At 38.4% G+C, this 21,806-nt stretch overlaps 1 protein-coding gene across 4 annotated transcripts in view; it reads right to left on the bottom strand.

The window, feature by feature from the left end:
* Positions 1 to 3,467: 3,467 nt before the first annotated feature.
* The window catches only part of ADGRB3 (adhesion G protein-coupled receptor B3), an 811,989-nt gene continuing 793,650 nt past the window's right edge, over positions 3,468 to 21,806 (bottom strand). For all 4 annotated transcript variants that reach the window (XM_083177264.1, XM_083177265.1, XM_083177263.1 and 1 more), the window contains 2 exons: positions 7,437 to 7,541; positions 3,468 to 4,292 (listed from right to left, as the gene is read on the bottom strand). In XM_083177264.1, coding sequence (XP_083033390.1) covers positions 4,104 to 4,292; positions 7,437 to 7,541 — 294 coding nt within the window. In that variant the 3' untranslated portion in view covers positions 3,468 to 4,103. The remainder of the gene's footprint in view (positions 4,293 to 7,436; positions 7,542 to 21,806) is intronic.

A 21,806-nucleotide genomic window follows, 5' to 3' on the forward strand; every position in this document is an offset into this window, starting at 1 on the left:
TTATTGCTGATTTTTTTTTAAGTGCATTTTCTGTGTGTTATGTGGCAATATATGTCGCAATAAGTGTGACATATTTTAAAAAGCAGCTTACTTAAGCATTAAGTAAGCTGTGTATTAATTTTTTATGTCTATGTGGCTTCATTAGTTAAATCTTCTGTATTATGTGCATTGTTGTTGATTCCTATTCGAGAAAAAAGGGCTATATAAATAATAACAATAAATAATACTTGATATTATTACTATTGTTATTAGAAATATTATTATTATTAATATTATTATTATTATTATTATTATTATTATTATTTTATATGTGTATTGCATAGCCAGTGTGTGTACAGTTGTGGATGCATTATGTCTATGCATTTGATCAGCACATCAATGCTTGGTAGCAAAGTTCCCCCATAAAAATCAAATCTGGGCACCACAAAACTGCCAGGTTAATAGATAACTTTAGAAATCCTGCTCAATCAATGTCTGTTTCACTGTGTTTGGCTCTGGGCTTCGGGCTACTACATCTACTGTCTCTAGACAACTGCTTTTAGATGACTACCTACTGTGGTTTTTAACTTCTTGCTTTGGACTAATATCACATGGAACACTACCTCGATGACTCTCAACTCCTTGCTTTGGACTTCTACCCATGGCTCTGAATCTCAAATGTATTACCAGCCAAAATTTTGGAACATTCGCATTAAAATGTATGCAATTTAATGTCTAAATATACCCTGCAATGAAAGCATACAAAAAAAATGTAAAAATATATACATATATATATAATATATATAAATAATAATAATATATACAAATACAGTGTTAAACAAATACAGGTTGAGTATCCCCTATCCGAAATGCTCGGGACCACGAGCATTCCGGATAGGGGAATTTTCCGTTTTTTTTAATATATTTTTGTAGCCATACTTACCTGTCCCCTGATGGTGTCCGGTGGTCCCTCGGCGTCCGCACAGTCCCCTGGCGTCCACAGCAGGCCTCCGGCATCTTCTCCTGGTCTCCAGCGGTCCCAGGAATGCATTGCGCGAGTGTGCGCGCGCACCGGTGACGTCACCGGCGCGCACGCACACTCGCGCAATGCATTCCTGGGACCGCTGGAGACCCTGGAGAAGATGCCGGAGGCCTGCTGTGGACGCCCGGGGACTTGGTAAGTATGAAAAGAGGGTTAGGGGGTTAAAAACCAAAAAAAAAATTCGAATGATTCCAAAAACCACAGTTTTTGGAATAATTTGTATAAGGGATGTCCGGATACCGGATAGTCAACCTGTACTACTAATCAAAATTGTCTAATATATTTTAACTTAACATCTTGTGGCATATTTTCTGCAATAAAAGTTCTTTCCAACACTGTTTTAGAAGTTCCCTCAAATGTTGCACTTGTAGGCTGCTTTCCTTCATTCTTCTGTCCAGTTTATAAAAATACATTCACTCCTTCCAGAAACACAACAGTATGTCCAGCAACTCCATAAAAAAAGTGTGGACTACAGTAGTCCACCTTTCATATGGTAAAGGTAATAAGGCTCTTGATTTCTATGTACATTGAGAAAGACATAGTTCCAAATGAGCAAATTAGAATGGATGTTTACTTCAGACAAAGGTTTCAATGTACTTTAATGAGATCATTGATTTGGAATGGTGCTTCAGTCCACTAATATAAGACTTGAATTAAAAAGACCTGCTATGTTAGGTTTCTATAAACGGTGGTTTGAGATCTCCTACCTACCAAACATGACTGTAATAGTGCGGTGTGTAGTATCTGGCAACAATTATTTACTGATAACAAAGTTCTGTACATTAGCAAGCTATTTGCTTGATTTGTTGCTCCCCGGCCTTACTATATTGAACTTACGAGTGTAGCTTCTAACTCTCTAATTCAAGTTAGCACAAGTACTAGTTATTAAATGCTCAATTTTAAGTAGTGGTGAAAGTTCTGTGCATGCAGTGTGCCCTTTTTGTCATTTAAATGGATTCAAGTCAGGTGCAGTCATGTATTTGTCAATTAACGAGTGGTGCATACAAAATTCTGAATTTTATACTCAATGCATTGACATCACCTTTGCTCATTTTGCTCTCTAAATAAGTAATATCTACAGTTAACAAATGAAAGAAAAGTTAAAAATAAAGGAAAATATATAATCAAACCAACAATTGGACTCCTTGATACAACAACAATATTATATAAGAGATTTTGTTGACATTTGTGGATCTCTGTGAAAAAACATGAAGTGAAATTTCACATTTTTCAACTGTTTCTCTTAATATTATTTTGTTCATTTCAGTTAAGTAATGAACATTATCTTACATACTGTACAGCAAGTCTCATATTAATGCAAGGTTAATTAACATGTCCTATAGTAACTGAAATTACAATAAAATGCATTAATAGTAAATCAAAACCGTATCTAGGAGCTGTACCTGATGTTCCAAAAGTTAACTGCATGTTATCCTAAAGTCAAGTCGATTTATACATTCTGCTATATTTGTAACATACAATTAGAGTTAAATACTAATAAAACATTCATAGTACTGTAATCCAATTACAGTATGATAATGTTTAAAATACTGGTAAACCAAAAATGCAAGTTACTTTATGTTTGGTCCTTTAAGATATCTATATAATATTTGCCGTTGACATGTTCTGAGATGGACATGAGCATAGGCACCAAGCAAAGCAGCGCAAGCAAGTATTACAGTAAGGATGGGGCAGGGACCGAGCAGAGGCTGTGTGAATCCCAACCATATTACTAGACTTATATATGCTTGGTATAATTCATATATTTGGTGGGATGTAATACAGTTTGAGTTTGCCAGAGGTGTGGGATGCCAGCTGAAATGAGATGTGTTTTCCAAGAGGCAATCCTCTACACTGCACGGTTTTGGCGTGTAAATGATTGCTGATTTATAAAAACGTCTGAGTTCGGCCATCATCCCGCATCTCTGGCAAACTCAGACTGTATTACATCCCACTGGTAGAATCTATTTATCAATATGCAGCAATGGAAAATCTGTATCACGGTAATCAATAAAGGCATTCCAGGGCAGCTGTACTTGTAATGGAATTCTTATATAAGCTTCCCTGTGGTTTGCATTGAGTAGGTACTGAAGTAGCCAAATTTACACAACACCTATCATAATTTATGGCAGTGGGGTCTGGCACAAAAATCTTCGCTACCCCGTAGTGTAACGAAGCAGGGTGCAAATGGGCAAAAATTGCGATTAGTGACAAAAGAACAAAATCATTTTTACAACAACAATAATAATGTTACAAGATATACATGTTGATAATAATTGATGATCAGAATAATTGTTTTGTTTTCCTTGCAAAATATTTAAATCTATTAACATAAGTTGTACTTAGAGAAAAGGTGCAAATTTCATCACATGTAACCAATAGTCGTAATAAATTTGCCTGTCAACAAACATTTATAACACGTCAGGAAAGACAATAGAAACAGGGCTGTAGACAAAAGTTTATTTACACCATACAACATTTTAAATATTTTATACAGAGCTGCAGCAGAGAAAGCCACTATGAGCTTCCAAGATAAAACTGCAATAATAAAGATGTGAAATATATTATTCATATAAAAGTGAGATTATTACTTTATTGCATTTAAAGCAATGAAGAACGTAGCTCAACAAACATTCATTTAATGACAAAAAGTTTGCTTTTTTATATTATAAAGTAAAAAGTGTAGTAATGGCCAAACAGACTGTTATAAATTTTAAAAACTGCATATATACATTGTGCTTCATGGTGAAGTTTTTTGAAAACTAAACCAAATGAAGCGGTTACAACATGAATCGTTGTTTGAGGTTGATCTATAAAGATTACCTTACAAATCCATTCCACGGGTACTTACAACACATGATGGTAAGATTTGTACACCTGGTTCTGCACTAGATTTTCTAGTGAGAGTAGACAAGAAATAAAAAAAGGAAAAGAACCAAAAAATAAAATAAACCACTGACATTTGGCACATGAAGATCCTGACATGAAGTAGTCACAAAAGTCCAGGCGCCAGGCTTCTAAAGTCTCTCATGTGTCAGTGCAAATCAATTGTTGTCTTCTTCAAGTCTGTTTTGTGGTTATGTTAAACCTCTGTTTGAAAGTCGCCTTCCTGTACATCTAAAGGCAAATTCAGACACTTCTCCCATTCGGAGGGTCTAAGTTCTAAAGAATCTTTTGCTTCTGAATCTAATACATTTATTGTTGTGTAATGCTGATATTCACTTGTGTTTTTGTAACTGTCCCATGGATTCTTGTTAACTGCTGGGTTATCCTGTGGATCAAAAAAAGTAAAGTAGCATAAATATTTCCAAACATGATGAGTATACTTAACCCTTTGAGTGCCAAGTGAGTTTGTCAAAATGGATGTGAAAATTGCTAAGCAAACATTTTGTATTCATCATAATGAATGGTAATGTTTATTATCATAGGACATATATATATAGGAAATATATAGGAAATATAACAATTTTTTACACAACATTTTTTATTTGAATTTATATATTGAATATAACAAATGTGAGGGACACTGGCATTTTTAGAAGATATTTTGCACATCTCTCAGAGATGTTGGCACTCAAAGGGTTAAAACTGTAAAGCTAAGTTTACAGTTTTATCTTGCAATACCTGTGTTCATGAAAATTATTTAACATTAAAGTTCTTCATTTTGGTCATTAAACAATATATACCATGTCATAAAAGACATCTGTGTGGCTGCTGTTGGAGTTTTAGCATCCCCAATATTTGTGCACTTGGAGATCTACTCCTAATTATTTAGAAAAGTTGGCTTCCTCGTACAGTATAATGCACCTGCACATCTGATTAAATATTGGTTTCTCATTCCAATCTGAAAGATCCCCATAAACAGTAAAAGATTTTCACTATATGGGGAATTATTGTTTTATTGCTATGCGATATGCTTGGCAGGCCAAGCCATTGTCCAGCACAACCAGTGAAATTAGACTAAATACATATGGCAAGGGGGTTATGTTTATATTTAGAAAACACACTGCCACAAGTCTGTTGTGTAGAGAAATCCCATTTAACAAGGAAACACTGCAGGAAAACTATTGTAGCTTCCTAGGGAAGCTTTAAAAATAAAAAAAAAACAACTGAGTAAATTTAGACTTTGACACTATAATATTCCTTAACATAGATTACACAAGCACATCAAGAGTATATTCTTACAAAATCCCTGAAACTGACAACAGCAGCTTTTAGGCTGATTTGTTAAGTGTGTCAGTGGATTTGTGTCCATCGTGATAGGTTTTTGCCTCTCTTCTGTAATCAACATATTCACACAAAGCAAAGCTATTTAGAGGTACTTCCATTTTCCATAATCAGATAAAATTCTGCATCTGTCTGCAGGGTCAGGATGCAGATCTGGCTCTTATGGAAAATACCAGGAGGACAGATAGCCAGATAGGCCATTCCAGCACAAAAGCCTGTCAAAGCAGTGCCACTTTCTGGTACTGTGCACATCGGCATACAGAGAAAGACAAGGTTGTGCTACAAGGCCATGCCACTGTGACTTGAAGCACAGTAGTTAGGCAAGAATTTTAGCTCCTCTCATTTTAATATTGTCCTAGATATAAGATTAGGTTGATCCATTTTTTATATTTCTTATGACATATTTAATTAGCAGTGAACAGTAACATGAACAGCTTCACATGATGTATCCATGTGCTGAAATCAGATACAATTATACATTGATATGAGAACAGAGAGATCTATGGCCAGGAGATCATGTCTAATTGAACCTGACTTCATAGTTGGATTTTTTTTCTGGAGCAGACATTATACATTACAAAACACCTGTATCTAAAAATCTCTAGAATGAGAGTAAGGGGGCAGGGTTGGAGGTTTACATTAATAAATGAGGAGAATGGTTAATTGCTGTACCAACGAACAGTGTAGCACTGTACTGTACCTGTAAACCCCAATAGAACTGGTGTTCTGCCTTAGGTTATAAACTGCCTGGAGAGATGAACCCAACTTTTAGAGAGTTCATTTAATTTACTCAGGGGCAACTTTACCTTTTTTTCATGTAATTGTAAGTTATTGGTTTGTATCCTGAGTTCTATTGTGACACTTTGCCAATAAAAAAATAATACAGATGATAATAATGATGCTAATCATCATTATCGTCTGTTGATGATGAAGATAATGGTTAAACTGGTCAATAGATATGGAATCATGTGTTAATACCCCCTGGTTAGTGGGGTGACCATTTAGACAAAGAATATAGGTGGCTTTTACAATCATTTAGTGATACTGCATTAATGATCTAGAAGAGGCTAGTTTTTACAGACATAGGGGGAGATTCTCTAAGAATCTCCGCCCCCCTTCGCCGCCCATCGCATATTTAATTATCGCATATGCTGTAACATAAGCGATAAATAAGGCAAAGGACAGCTCTTGCGTTAAGAGCTGTCCTTTGCGGTGAGAGTCGCCGGGTCCCAGCAGGTCCCGGCGGCTCTCCCCTCCCTCCCACACCCGGCGCTGCTGCTGCTGCGCCGGGCTCTCCTCCTCCCTGCACCCGGAAGAGGATCAGTGCAGGGAGGAGGTCACAGGTCCGGGCAGCACTGCGCTGTGCTGCCCGGACACAGGTGAGGGGGGAGGGGGCGATGCGGGGCGGCGGGGGTTCGGCGCAGGGCGGTGGAGGGTTGCGATAGAAGCCCAATGGCTTCTATGGGGCATCGCCAGATTTTTCTGGCGATGCCCCCCGCCGCGGTAACCCGGCGGGGGATGCTTACAGCATCCCAAAATGCGGTAAAAACCCCGATAACGGGGTTTTTACCGCATTTTTAGCTTAGAGAATCTCCCCCACAGGGCCTGATTCAGAGTTGATCGCAAAATCAAAATCTTTTTCAAATGCGCAAAAACCATGTATACTGCAGGTGGAACAAATGCAACATGTGCAGACTGAGATTTGGGTGGGGTGAGTTCAAACTGAAATCTAAATTACAGTGTAAAAATAAAGTAGCCAGTATTTACCCTGAACAGAAACAAAATAATTCACCCAAACCTATCTCTCTCTGCACTCTCTGCATGGTTTTGCCCCTTTAAGAAAGATTTAGCATTTATGATAAACTCTGAATCAGGCTCATAGCTGGATGGGATGTAAGTTAAATTTTTTATTAATAAAAATGTGGACCTATAAAGTAGGGAGATCATGTGTATTTTGCTAATTGAATATGATTTCTGTAGATTTATACTGAATAGGACTTGGATATGAATCAGTAATGACTAAATACATTTTGACCATAAAATCTAGACAATAAATACCTTCTTAAAAGTTGTCTAGAAATATAACCTGCATAACTTTGAATTGTTTAAATTGCAGCAGTATAACTTCTTTAAACAGCATATATTTTTGTATCTGGATTTTTTTCCTTTTTTATACAAATAAACTTACCATACATCCAGTATTTGGTATATCCCGAAATCTGTCCAGAGTTTGAAATTTCTGGTTTAGTTCCTGAAATAGCTCCATATGCCTTTTTCTAGTATGCATGACCTTCTGTAAAATAAATAAATGTTTTGACATAGTTTCATTTTTTACAGTATGAAATTTATTACAATATAATTAAAATGAACAGACGTTATAAATATTCTCCAAATATCAATATGCAAATCTTATTCATGATTACATAATGAGTGCAAAAACAATCATTTTGATTTGTCATGTTTTCATATTTTAGATAATTTGTTTTGTTTAAAATAGGGAAAACCTTAGTCCCCCATATCAACAATTTAGTTTATAAGGCTGCATATACTGTAAGAGTTGTGTCTGTACACAGAAGTTTTTTAAAATAAACTTTTAAGGACTTTTTATGAAGTATGTAGAATGAAGATGAAGAAAAAAGAAAAATCTGGAATTCGTATCTATACATTCCAGCATCACACAACATCTACTGGATGAATTTGGATCACATTATCACTATTGTATAACTTGAAACAGAGCTACTGAATGTATTTTCTTGATGTGACATCAAGGACAGAGCAATAAAAGAAAAACCAGACACTTTACAATATGTTCGTTTCACTAATACCCCTTGCAGACATATGCAACGTATGTCTGAAAGGGTCTACCCGGGATTTCACTCCCGGATACTGAGCACCTGCAATTGACACGGGTATTCATAGTTTTTTATATCTCACTGTCAAGTTTATTCTACTGTATATACATATATACGGTATACACTATTATAGCATTTTACAGTTTATTTAACTTGCTGAATGCCAATTTTTTATTTGTAACCATTAATATTCAGATTGATATACTTAATCAGAGCCTCAATTAAGGTACAGATGAATATATAAATATCAGTTACTGGAGGGCTATGACAGAACAGGGCGCGCTTCTCGTGAGCCCCATTCTGTCGGCTGGTGCGGGGAAGTGATTGGTGATTCTATCGCCAGGAGCAGCTCCATTGAGAGTTGCTCCATCTGTATATATACAGAGGAAGCAACTCTCAGCCAGTGCAGGGAATCACCAATTCCCTTAGCTGGTGCAGGCTGGTGAAGAGGCACCCCATCTGATGGGGACGTGCAAGCATCTCAGATGCATGCGCTTCCCCATCAATACGGCAGCAGGGAGAGCTGTCCCTGACAGTCTTCACTTCAGGGAGACAGACATGGATCGGGGGGGGGGGGGGGCTGTAGGCTGCTGGGGAGGCATCAGGGGACCCTCCAGGAGGCGGCGGAGGGTGTTGCAGGGCTCTGGGCACAAGCACCCTCCCGGTGAATGGCAACATATATATGTGTGTGTGTATACTGTATATGTATATCAATGTGCCCAGACCATTCACTCTCTAATTACTAGCCTCTCCCCAACCCTTGTAGACTAGCAACATTTTCTAAATGAGGGCTCCTACACACTACATTCCCCAGTGGGCCCTTTGTGTAGTAGTGTACAGTATAAACACAAAAAAAGTTTATGTATATGTATGTCAAGGCAAGTTTGTTTACTACATAACCTAGACTGTATTAATTATTCAGTAATTAGACTGTCTAATTTAAGTACCGTAAATGTTGTTATTTACCACCAAGCACCACAATAACCAACTGTTCAGAGACCCAAACTCAGTTCCACTGTAACTAAATAAGCACATTTCTGCTCTGCTTTTCCTTGATTACACTTATACTTATTTTTCCCAATAGTATTAGCACCGTTAGATTCTCAGATTTTGCTTCCTATTTGAGCTCCACAACATTTAGGCATAAATGAATGTAAAAATGTGATGCTGCGGGTCCATCCCTTTGTGGCGTATTGGAACTAATATACGGTAGGTCATTATTATTGTCAAAATAAAATAAAAAAGTAAGGTATATATGTTTTCAGTAGTGTGTGTTCGGCAAGAGATGAGGGCAGCGAATGTGTAGTACTCAGATCCTGGGAGACAACTGCATTATTCTGCATATTGCTGTTGCATATACATGACCAGATGGTGTGCTATATGCTCAGCTCTATCTCTGCTATCTATTGGGGTTACTGTGGGTATGGCCGTAGAGAGCAAAAACTCCAGAGTACATATCTAGAGTCAAACTGGCCAACAGGGGAATAGGAGAAACTCCCTATCAGATCAAGTTCCAGACTTTGTCCTAGTGTACTTGAATACTACATTATAAAGATGTTATGCAATGTGCACTGTGCACTCGAGCCCCTGAGTCCCAGAGGGGTGCACACCATACATACTGCACCCATTTAGTTAATACTCACTCCTCCAGATTTCTGTAATAAAGGCACAGCATGTCGATAATGTCTGGAAAAATGGTTGCTTTGCCATTTTTCTTGAGGTCTGCATATGTGCAGTAGAGTGTGAGCACTCTAGTGCTCATGCTCTATTGCACTGTGTGGTGCGTCGCTGCGGCTGGCAGAGAGGAGGGGGCCAGGGGGTAGGAGGCAGCACATGGGCCTCCTCCGTAGAAGCGTTCTTTCTTCTGCCATACATTGTACTCACTAAATTCCTTCTGTATTTTCATCTTAGGCAAACATTAAAGTTAATGTTTAAAAATATAAGCATTACTATTCAGTAAGACTAGTTTGTGTGGCTATATACTGTAGTTTAGTATTATAGCTTTGAAAATAATTTGAGAAGCAGGTATGAAACATAAGTTAAATTATTGCATTCTTTAAATCACTTTATTTTGAGCCATTAGACCTTATAAAGTGACCTACTTCCCCCAAGCAAGGTCATGCAGAACCCACTGCTCTATTGTACTATGGTAGTTAGATGCAAATTATGTGAATTATAAACAATATAACAATTAAAATACACAATTCATCTGATTTAAAGTATATATGTGATCTTAACATGTTTGAGATTTATATTTAATATTAATGCATTTATACAAACCAAAAAATGCTAATAATATATTGTGGGTATGAAATCACACAACAGAAAATTACAAACATACAAGTTTTCATATATACAATTGTACCATACACTGAGCCTGATTAAGATCTGGTTGGAGTAAGTATCACTGCTGTTACTTGTACAGATAAGGTAGTGTAGCAAGACACACCTGGTAAAATTAAACACTGCTATTATTTATTTTGCATATTCCGCAGCACTTTACAGAGAATATTTGAACATTCACATCAGTCCGTACCTCAGCGGATCTTACAGTCTACACACTGACATTCTAGAGTTAATTTTGTTAGAAGTCAATTAACCTAGCAGTATATTTTTGGAATGTGGGAGGGAACCGGACTACCTGGAGGTAACCCACGCAAGTACGGCAAGAATATACAAACTCTGCACAGTTAGGGCAATGGTGGGCATCAAACCCATGACCTCAGCGATGTGAGGTAGTAATGGCAGTTACACTGTCTGTGCTGCCCAATCATGCATAGATCTGTGTTGGGTCTTAGGGCGCAGTATTGGATCACCTACGACATTGTGTACATGCTCAGTACAGGTTTGGAGCATGCAAAAAGTACTGTACTTTGTGACATGAGTCTCAGATCTGATGCGATCTGAATTAGACCCACTGTTTTATCACATACAGTAGTGGTAGACAGCATTAGTATTGGCACTTACATTAGCCCTATGTTGTGTGTAAAAGATCAATCAGAAAGACAACCCATATACAATCAAACACCTTAAACGGGATCAGTATGATTTACTTACAACTGCATTACCGACAATGAATTGACCAACACTGCTATACTGGCAGGGTATATATAGTCAATATCCCAACACATAACTAATACAGACTGTTGAAATGCCTATAGTCAATATACTGATATGATCATAATGTTGTAATGTTGATATGGACATCATGTTAGTATAGCACGTCCTCTTGCATGACTTGCTGCACTCACTATGCTTCGGGCATGGTGTCTCACTGCATTCGGCACACTATTATATTCTCCCTCTATGCACACTGGAGTGGAAAAGTATGAACAAGGCTAAGTGTTTTCTCCCTGTCTGTTTTATTTGCCATTGTCAGTGGTGTGTATATGTCGGTATACTGTATTGTCCATTGGCATTTGGTTTTGGGGTTTCTGTCAATCGGTATTCCGCCTGTCGGCAACTTAACTACAAACCCCTTAAACTAATATGAAGTTCTACTGGTCTTGGGGGTTATTCAGACCTGATCACACTGTTGCAAATTTGCAGCACAAGAGATTATTGATAGATTGCTCTTAAATAGGATTATAGTGTGCATGCATGAGGCCATCCTGGGATAAAATCCTGCTACTTTTTTATCGCTGCCCATACGCAAGTTGACAGGAAGATAGCGTGTGTGGGTGGTGACCTCACATTTCCTTGGAGTGTCAGGGAAAACGCAGGCATCCCTAGGCATTTGAATGGAAGCCATGTGATGTTGGCTACAACCCCGATCAGACTCCTCCTATTGGCCCAACCGAGTAAGTCCTTGGCTGCTCACAGACTACACACAATGAAAAAATCATTAGAAGGTGAGCTGCTTGCGAATGGATTTACAGCTAATCGCTGATCCAACTACTTATTCAGTTATAAAAAAATGTGCTGGACTTTATCACCGGATGGCCTTGCACATGCATACTGAGATCCATATGCATATACTGTCATTTGAATATCGCCCAGACTGCAAATTTACAGCCAGATGATTTTTTTTTAAATTCATGTACTAAACAGACTGTTGAGGAAAAAAATAATTTTAATTGACCCAATTAGGTTGTGGTAATCAGCATGTATGCATTCTGTGAAAGTATTATTCAAACCGAGAAGTGATTGTGAATTACTTAATTAGTTTAATTAAACACCTCCGATTGTAATGTAGGAAGCCCCAGGAAATCTATTGATTTGATATGCCCAGTTTTTATTTCAGGAAATCCTACAATCATGTGGAACAACAACAAATCGGAATTGGTGCTTTTTCTACTAGAACTTTTTCAGCTGAAAGAGCACTGGTATTAGTAGAGCTCAGTATTCCCATGCTGACACAATGCAGCAGCCAGTATGGGAGTGTAATCACAACCATGTGACAAAGAGGAAAGTTTTCTATTCATCTCACTACACAAGTAATTCAATTTTATAGGCGTTATTTAATTAATATATTGATGGGAGATTGATAGGAGATCACCAAGCAAAATTCAATTGATGTTTTTATTTTGTAAAATAAAATTAGCTGTTCAGATGTAATGCAATAGTATTAATATACTTATATAGTCAATGACAAATAATCAATGTTGTCAAATAAAACGAAAACAAAAAAAGGGGATGTCAACAGGAAGCATCTGAAACAATTTTTTATGTATTTCAGTACTTATTTGAGTAAATGAGATCAGAGGGTTGGGTAGACTGCCACTTCATATAGGGCTAAGGATAATATTAAATAAAGTATAGGTAAAACAGGCTACTGCCTGAGGCTGCCTGCTGGCTGATTAACGGAGGCAAGTCAGCAGCAGCACGGGTGCAGCGGGGCCATTATATACTGATCCCCCCACCTGATTTACATGCTTGTACATAGAGCCAGCTATTGGCTACTGTGTACAGGATGGGTGGATGGCCGGGCTGGCCTGAGACAGAGGTGTTGGAGCCAGAGGGAGAGATTTTAGAGATGGCACATTTGAGGGGTAAGGCACGGTTGTGAGGAGATTTATTTTAGGAGGGGGGCGCTTCCATAATATCCAGCGGAAGGGGGGGGTTGGGGGCGGGCATTTTATAGTTACGCCACTGACTGACAGCCCTACATTGTGACTATGTGAATGTAATCTAGGGCACTACTAAATAAAATAAGGCACTTTTGTAGATATAACATTAACGGAGGAACAACTGTACTATAATTCAGAAAATGAACAAGAGCACTATTATAGAGCAATCATTAACAACTGCTGCAGGGAGGAGCCTCTCTCGAAGCATTTGGACAGGGGTGTCTTTAAAATGTTGTTACAAGACCAACAATTTCTGGCTACAGCCATGCCTGTGCCTGTATGTATTTTGTTCTGTTGTTGCTGCTGCTGTTTTTTTTTTATTTCAGTACCAGCATTCCTAGTGCAATACAAAGTCCTGGGGTATACCTGAGATGAATGAAAGCTGCTATTGGCACAACAGCACACAGTGGCAAGGAGCTTTGTTCTCTGGTAACAGTTTTAAGGTCATGTTCTTTTATTTTCTTTTGTACATGGTCTCATATATTCTGTGTATGTGTCCTTTTCAGCTTTTGGTATTGATCCTGGCTTGCCTGATTACACATTTATTTATTCCCACTCAACTCCTAGAACCTGGCTTTATTGATAGTTCTCCAGTTTACTCCTTTCATTTCTACCATATGTACAATGGATATTGGTAGAGACCATGATGGCTGTAGTAAGATTCCATCCCAAACAACCCTGGCATGTTATCCACTACTAGTAAGCCTGCTCAAAGCAAATGGTGTGTATATATATATATATATATATATATATATATATACACACATACAGAGTACCACAACACTCGCCATCCCTGCGAATGGGGTGCAAACAGCACTCGCCATTCCCAGGTTGGGGTGAAAGTGGCCTGTGACCACATGCTCTAATACATACAAATACCGGGACTCAACACTCTCCATAATGAACTAACTCACCTTAGTATACAATTAATCAAATAAATAATGGGGTTTTAGTTCATGAATTGATCAATGCATTTAAGCTTGCAGCCCATCGCCAAGGGACCCCATTTCACTGCAAGTCCTACACTAGCATTTGTTTCTCAAGAGCCTGCCAACTATATATATATATATATAAAAAAAAAAAAATATATATATATATATATATATATATATATATATATATATGATCCTTTAGTCGTCAATTAGCAATATCCTTCTGATCTTTATGACACCATTTAAATATAATAACCTTGATTGATCATGTCTACAGTATCACAGGATTAACAATAAATTATAGACTATTCTATTTCTGTTTTATGATTCAAAGTGCATAATGCTTTATGAAAAGTTTACATTATGTTTTCATATTTTTTCATGTATTTACAGTATCTGCATTATGCACATACCTTAGAGCCAGAACAATCAGCAGTATAGATCAGACCTCATCAAGGAAACCAATGGTGAAATGGCTTGGTAGAGGCATATGGATATTCTTACAAAGAACTTAGGAACAAATAGGGTTAAGGTTATCTAAAGAATAATTCAGGTGCAAACTAGATGGGCCAATTGGCTCTTATCTGCTGTCACATTCTATGTTTCCGTGTTTGTGTTTTTATGCGTAAGATGCAATCAAATTACTTTATTGTTCAAAAATCCATTGTTTTGTGTTTGATTTTTTTATTTGTATTTTACTAGAAGTAAAAATATGTGCAGGACATTTTCAATGTCTTAATAATTGAGAAAATGTTTGTTAAAACATCATTTACATAGTATTTCGATGAGATGCAAGACCTTTATTTTTTTTAGATATCTGCAGTGTATTCTGCAATCACCATCTTCACATGCAGCATTGAAGCAAAGAATGTCACTTAGGAACCTTAGCAACAGTTGCCATAGCGAACAGTCTGTTAAAGAATGTACTGCAGTTCTATAAAATGATCCACAGTGATTATTCATTGTTCACTCTTGGCATTTGTAACAGTTTTTTCTTCTTCAAATGTTACAGTGTGTTGTTTTGTATCTCTCTCTCTCTCTCTCTCTCTCTCTCTCTCTCTCTCTCTCTCTCTATATATATATAGTATATATAAAATATATATTGCTTTTTGTCTCTGAATTTTATGTTTAAATAGTAGACTAGTTATATGACTAGATCAAAAATCTAATGCAATCTGAAATAATTGACTGTCTTCATTGTTGTGTCAATGTTGTTAAGGTTAACAATGTTTTGTTCTACTGACGCCAGTATATGCTATTGATAACATTTGTTTTTGTTTTTCTGAATACCTTTTATTTTCCTTAGCAATTAAGAAATCCCTGACATACATTGGCAAGTGTACAATTTATGTAAGCAATTCTGCATTATAATTGATTTCATATTTTTGCATAATTTAAACCCCGTTCTCACTGCAGGCAAATTCCCGGGTCTAGACTGTCGATCCGGATATTTGCCTTTTACCACAGTTTTTTTTTCAGTGTGAACGGGTCGCATACCCAGATATCATACACGGGTAAAACCCTTCTTTTTACCCGTGTGTGAGATACGGGTATGCAGACATGGGTTGACCCGTTCTCACTGCATAAAAACCCGTGTTAAAAGGCAAATTACCGGGTAGAACTTCTTCACCCGGGAAATTGCCTAGCAGTGAGAATATTGAGAATGGTGAGAATGCTGCAGTCCCTGGCATTTTAATGCCGGATATAATCCTTGTACACAGTATTATAGAGCTTAACCCATTGAGTGTCAACATCTCTGTGAAAGATGCGCAGAATATCTGCTAAAAGTGTCAACATCGCTGTGAGAGATATCCAAAATATTGTCTAAAAATGACAGCTTCGCTCACATTTGTTATATAAATTCAAATAAAAAATGTTGTGTAAAAAAAGACGATATTTCTATTTTAAGGTAAACATTACAGGTGATCATGATGAATACAATGTTTGCTTGCCAATATTCACACCTCTTTTGACTAATTCACTTGGCACTCAAAGGGTTAAAAAGAGGAAATAAAAATATATTATACAATTTACAGTATGCTGTATTCTTGCAAATATACTTTACAGCTTCACATTTACATGAGTTAGCATGCCCCATCACTAGGTTAAGCTGACATACCAAACTAAAAGTAGTATATCTAATATACAAAGCAGCTGTTAGCAGTACGAAAACAGCTTTGGATTTGCTGTGAATATCAATTTGCACAAATATTTCTGATAACCATTGGGACATCCACAGTAGGTTTAGGGAGCAAGATGACAAAATTTGTGGAGGAGTTTCAATTTTCACAAGCATAGAGGGGCAGAGTCAGACAGAGCCTAGGAAGTCTTGACAAAATATGGAGTATGAGCATGAACATTTGCATTGTCCCTTGTTTTGCAGATTTGTACAGAAATCAGTCTTCATATTGTAGGGTTAAATTATTGTAAAGATTTAGGGCTGCTATTTCTACTAGGTGGAATTAGCGACCAACAGTATTCAATCCTGGCCTGGACTCGCCTACAACAGGTTAACCTCCCTAAGGAGTCAATTCTGTATTGTCGGAAAGTTCCATTAGATTGTCGAATCCGTTGCCTTTTCCAACAATCAGTACCTGTTTTTGCCAATGCCGGGACTGTGCATACTGGTGGAATATATTCCATCAGTCAGAAGAATGGAGCCCACACTGAACAGGTGGAATTAAATTTGACCTAATAATGTCGGAAACAGCTGCTATTTCCGCCCGGCGAAAATAGTGGCGGGGATTAAATACCCCTTAAAAAGCAAGATAAACCACCTCTTTAGGGGGCAGTTTTTAAATGCCAGCCCATTTATCTCTTGTACTGTAAATTGACATGGATTCTGTACAAGTGTTGGAAAACACTTGTGATTAGACCGGCATATGTTAGTCATTCAGAGTGTGCAGATATTTTTATGGCAGATATTGACATTATAGCTAAGATTAATTAAAAAAGATCTTAAATTTCTTATTAAATTAGATATATTTTAATTACGTAGGGAACAAGGGTTTTATTGGAATGATGTGTTTTTTGTGTGTGTGCAAAATTGAGGTATAATGGTTAAGGTTTCAGGGCTCTTTCACCAATATATTAAGCACACAGATGTCTCTAACCTTTTGGCGTAGGGCTAGATGTAGGTGTGAATGGTTGTGTGTGTGTGCGGGCCGGGGGGGGTGTCTGGTTTTTTTTTTGGAGACAACTGTCCTTCCCTGCCAGCCTGAAGCTGAGTTAAGGCCGCCATACACTATGCGATTTGGCCCCGATTTCACCCGATCCAGTTGGATTGGGCAGTGAAATCGGACCAAATCGCAGGTTTTGACACCGGTCCCGTGCGCATCGGGTCATATTTGGGACGTCAGACCGGCTGCACATAAGATAAATCTTATGTGCAGCCGTGGGGACTCTGAGGACACCGGCGAGGGAGGGGGGCGGGAGACGCCGGCGAGGGAGTGGGCGGCAGGGGGAGCCGGAGCAGGGAGCTGTCATGCTCCGTCCGGGTGGGGGGGACACGCCGCTAGTAATGCGGACGCTGCGGGGGGACACAGGCGGCAGTGACATAGAGCCGGGCGGGGGGAGCCGGGAGCTGTCAGCACTGAAAAAATAAAGCCCATACAATGAATGGGCAGCCTGTGATTGGCTGAGCGCTCTCTCAGCCTGTCAGCAATTGGCTGAGAGAGCGCTCAGCCAATCACAGGCTGCCCATTCATTGTATGGGCTTTTTTTTTTTTCAGTACTGACAGCTCCCGGCTCCCCCCGCCCGGCTCTATGTTACTGCTGCCTGTGTCCCCCGCAGCGTCCGCACTACTAGCAGCGTGCGTCCGTCCCCCCAGCCGCCTTGCAGCATCCCCCGCCCGCCACCTCGATGTCCACGGCCCCCCTGCTCGCTCCACATTGCAGCTCCCCGGGAGTTGCAAATGATACATCGCATGCGATGTATCATTTGCAAAACTTGGCACATCAAGTGCCAAATCGTGTGTCCCCCTCCCGGGGAGCTGCAGGGGGAAATCAGGTCCGACTTGTCCTTAGGACAAGTCGGACTAATGTATGGGGGCCTTTACTGTTTAACAATGCTTGTGATCCTTCTGTTATAGTTCATACCTATCCAGGTTTTGTACTGCTATGAATGTTGAGGATTTGGAGGTGGCATTCTGATGATTCTTTAGTATCTTATTTTATTTAAAGTGTGCAGTGAGAAATTCGGTACTTATGTTATATCTGGGCTCCCGTTTTTCTCATGAGACCGCGTCCCCTTGCGGGGCTCGCTGCGCTCGCCACGCTTCAGGCCCGGTGGCTCGCTGCGCTCGCCACACTATATAAGATCAACTCCATGCGTAGTTGGATAGTAGGGGTATGAAAAAATGGGGTACATTTAACATGGGAGCCCAGATAATACATAAGTACCAGAAATTAATTTCTAGAGGCATTACAAGCAATAAGGGAAGTCACTTCCAAAGTGACATTTACAGATCCCCACGGTCCAAACTATACAGATTTGACCACTTACCTATGGCTCCCCTTGTTTGTGGCATTTGCTGCTGAATATAGACAGGGTAGATGTGCATCATTATGTGTGCTGGGCAGACTATTGAGGAGACTTAGTGAAAAACCAAGGTGTTCTGTGGTACTCAATTGAAGTAACTATTTAAGTACAGTACACTATTCTCTACAATTCTAGTTCAACAGGACTTATTTAGGAAAAAGAAGATAGCATGTAGAGATGTAGAACATTATTGTACTCAGGGGCAGATATATTAAGCCTAGTAAAGTTATAAAGTGGGGATAAAAAGGAAATTGATAATCCACCAGCCAATCAACTCCTGACTTCATTTTTCAAACACAGCTGATTTGCTGGTACATTACCACATTATCACCTTCCACTTTATTACCTCTTTATCATGTTACCATTAATACATCTGCTCCCTGTTACAGAAAATGTTACAGATTGGTGTCACATAAAAATAATGTTTTATATATCAGAAATAAAATACAGTAAGATTTAACCGTTGTTGTAAATTGACAAGACGTAAATATTGATTTACTTAAAACAAACAGGGATAAAATCTGTTATTTCAATATTTCATATGTAACACTAAAATCATAAATTTGAAACAATGTGAATGTTATAATACTACAGAGTACAGGGTGTTGTGCCCCTATATAATTATACACAGTCACTAGTATCGGTGCACAGCCATTGACCCCACAGTCTGTGGAGTAGCCAGTGATCCACACAGCAGAGTGTTCAGCCACACAGACGCGTGTTTCAATGTGAAATGGAGCCTTAAACAGACTCAAAGATTTTGACACAGGAAACCTGACTTTGCCTCACAATGGCATCAGAGTAAGGGGGGGGGGGGGGGACACCTGAGCCGCGAATCGGGTGTACTCGGATTCCAAGGAATATCTAGTTTAAATGCTAAATGCTCTATTACATTGGTATTTGTGCTTGGCACATGAGGGGCCTAAATAAACGTGGTGCACCTTTTATGCCATAACTGTTAGTACCATTGTACCATTAGTACCAAGTGTGCACCAGCTCTATGACAGTTGCTAAGCATCTCTTTATGCAAAATGCAACATGCCCATGACATTCTCATAACATGCCCCAATATGCCCATCAGTCTATTAACCTCCTAGACACCACCCAAAAATATACAGGAGCATTTTTCTAAAACATTTCTGATATCACATATCTCAACAGAAATTGCACATTTTGGATACACTGTATGTCACTGTATGTCACACTTTTTTTTAGTATTTTCATGCACGAACAATAGCAAAAAATGGTTACCTCTGTGAACATCAGCATTACATGTGGCTCTGAATCTTGCCCAAGGTATTCAATTAAAACTGCAGACAAATTCCTAGTCATCACAAGCTTGTTACACAGGGGCTGCCAAAGTACTCACGGCTTACTCATACCTGTTCGCTAGGCTGCGTATACTCACAGCCTAGCGAAGTGGTAAGCATCACGCCGCCGAACGCCCCCCCCCCCCTCCTGCAGCCTGAATCACCTTAGTAGCATGCAAGGGGATGTGTACACAAACACATCCCCTCACATGCGGCCGCTCTGGAAAGAAATCATTCGATGGTCGTTGACCCTTAAAATGTTGGGCGTTCCCCTGCAGCCAGTCCCTGTCCGTTCGAATGCCTCTGTGAGTGTGATACTTGCCAAAGATGTTAGCACAGGGAGTTTGCACATGTGCATATTGGCGCATATGCAGAACCCCCCCCCACAACACACACACACTTGGAAACGGGGTCAAATTCACCTGCCTATATGTAAGAGGAGGAAAACAATGTTTTAGGTAGAGATGTTCAGGTTCTGATTTACTCTGATTTCAAAGCAAGATCTTATTGGCTATCCCAAATCACATGACAGCTGATTGCCAATGAAAATTCTGATTTGGAATCAGAGTAAATCAGAGTAAATCAGAACCTGCACATCTCTAGTTTTAGGTTCTGCTATAATAGGAATACTCCATACATTTAATATCTCTTGAAAATCATTTAAATATGTAATCTCAGAACATAATAATATGCTCTAAAGGAGTAAAATATGAGGCAGTTTTCTAAGTTCAAACTGCATTTAGTATGGAATCTACTGAACACTTCACAGCAGAAATAACATGATTTCTGAGCTCTACAGAGATGAGCATCTCAATATACTTGCTTAAGCTGTATGCGGCTTACCCATAGAAACAGGCAATATTGGGTACATGACATTACATAATGCGATATATGCTGTATCACTTTAGTTGTGCAGCTTCATAAAAGACTCTAATGAGAATTATTAAGTAGATATTATAGATACTCTTTATGGGTAATTTACAAACAAGAGACTTCATTTAAAAAAAAATACTTCTGGGAAATTCCAATTACATACACTGTCCCACTAAATACTAATGCCATTCCCATTTCCAGAAGCTTACTTTCCTGAACATGAGAAGCTTGTGTGCATATTGATAAGCAATGACTCAAATGTGTGGCATATAGCTTCTCAGAGTTCTGTTCTGCTGAATAGGAGTGACTTATTAGTAGTTGCAGACAAATTGAGAAATACATATTTTACATTTTCAGAGACTCTCATATACAAAAGTCCAAAAACTGGATTTATTAGATCCATTTAACTCAGACTCATTGATGTATTTAAATATTAAGCAACTCAGTAAATACATTGAAAACTGAATAGAGAGGTGGAATTAGCATCATGACATAGGTTTCTTGATTTGGTTGTCGCAGAGTCATCTTTCAGGAAAATATGAAACTGAATCTACGACTAGAGCATTTTAGTTCCAATTTTTTAATCCTACATAGAAATATTCCAAGACCTAATTTACATGTATTTAATAAAAGGTGTAGGTGACTTAAAGCCAACCATCGTGCTATAAACATTGGTAAGCATTGCTCAAAATTTTGCTAACATTGAGGTCATTTTTAAAAGACTGTAAATGAATGTGTATAGGTTTTAGAGATAATTTCTTCAAGTAAATCAGCCTTGTCTACTGTTGGACAAGATGTTGCGCTGTAGACCACTGCATCAGGACCAAACTTTATCATCAATTATTGCACTCTACAAATTAATTTTTCCTTTTTACTTTTATAGGGAAATAAAATTAATTAAACTATGTTTAGGACAAAATAAATGTATATTATATTACCTTTACAAAAATAATAGATCTATATTTGGAACTTGCTGTCAGCC

The sequence above is a fragment of the Crinia signifera genome, chromosome 3 (genome assembly GCF_055691185.1).
Source record: "Crinia signifera chromosome 3, ASM5569118v1, whole genome shotgun sequence".
Taxonomy (NCBI): domain Eukaryota; kingdom Metazoa; phylum Chordata; class Amphibia; order Anura; family Myobatrachidae; genus Crinia; species Crinia signifera.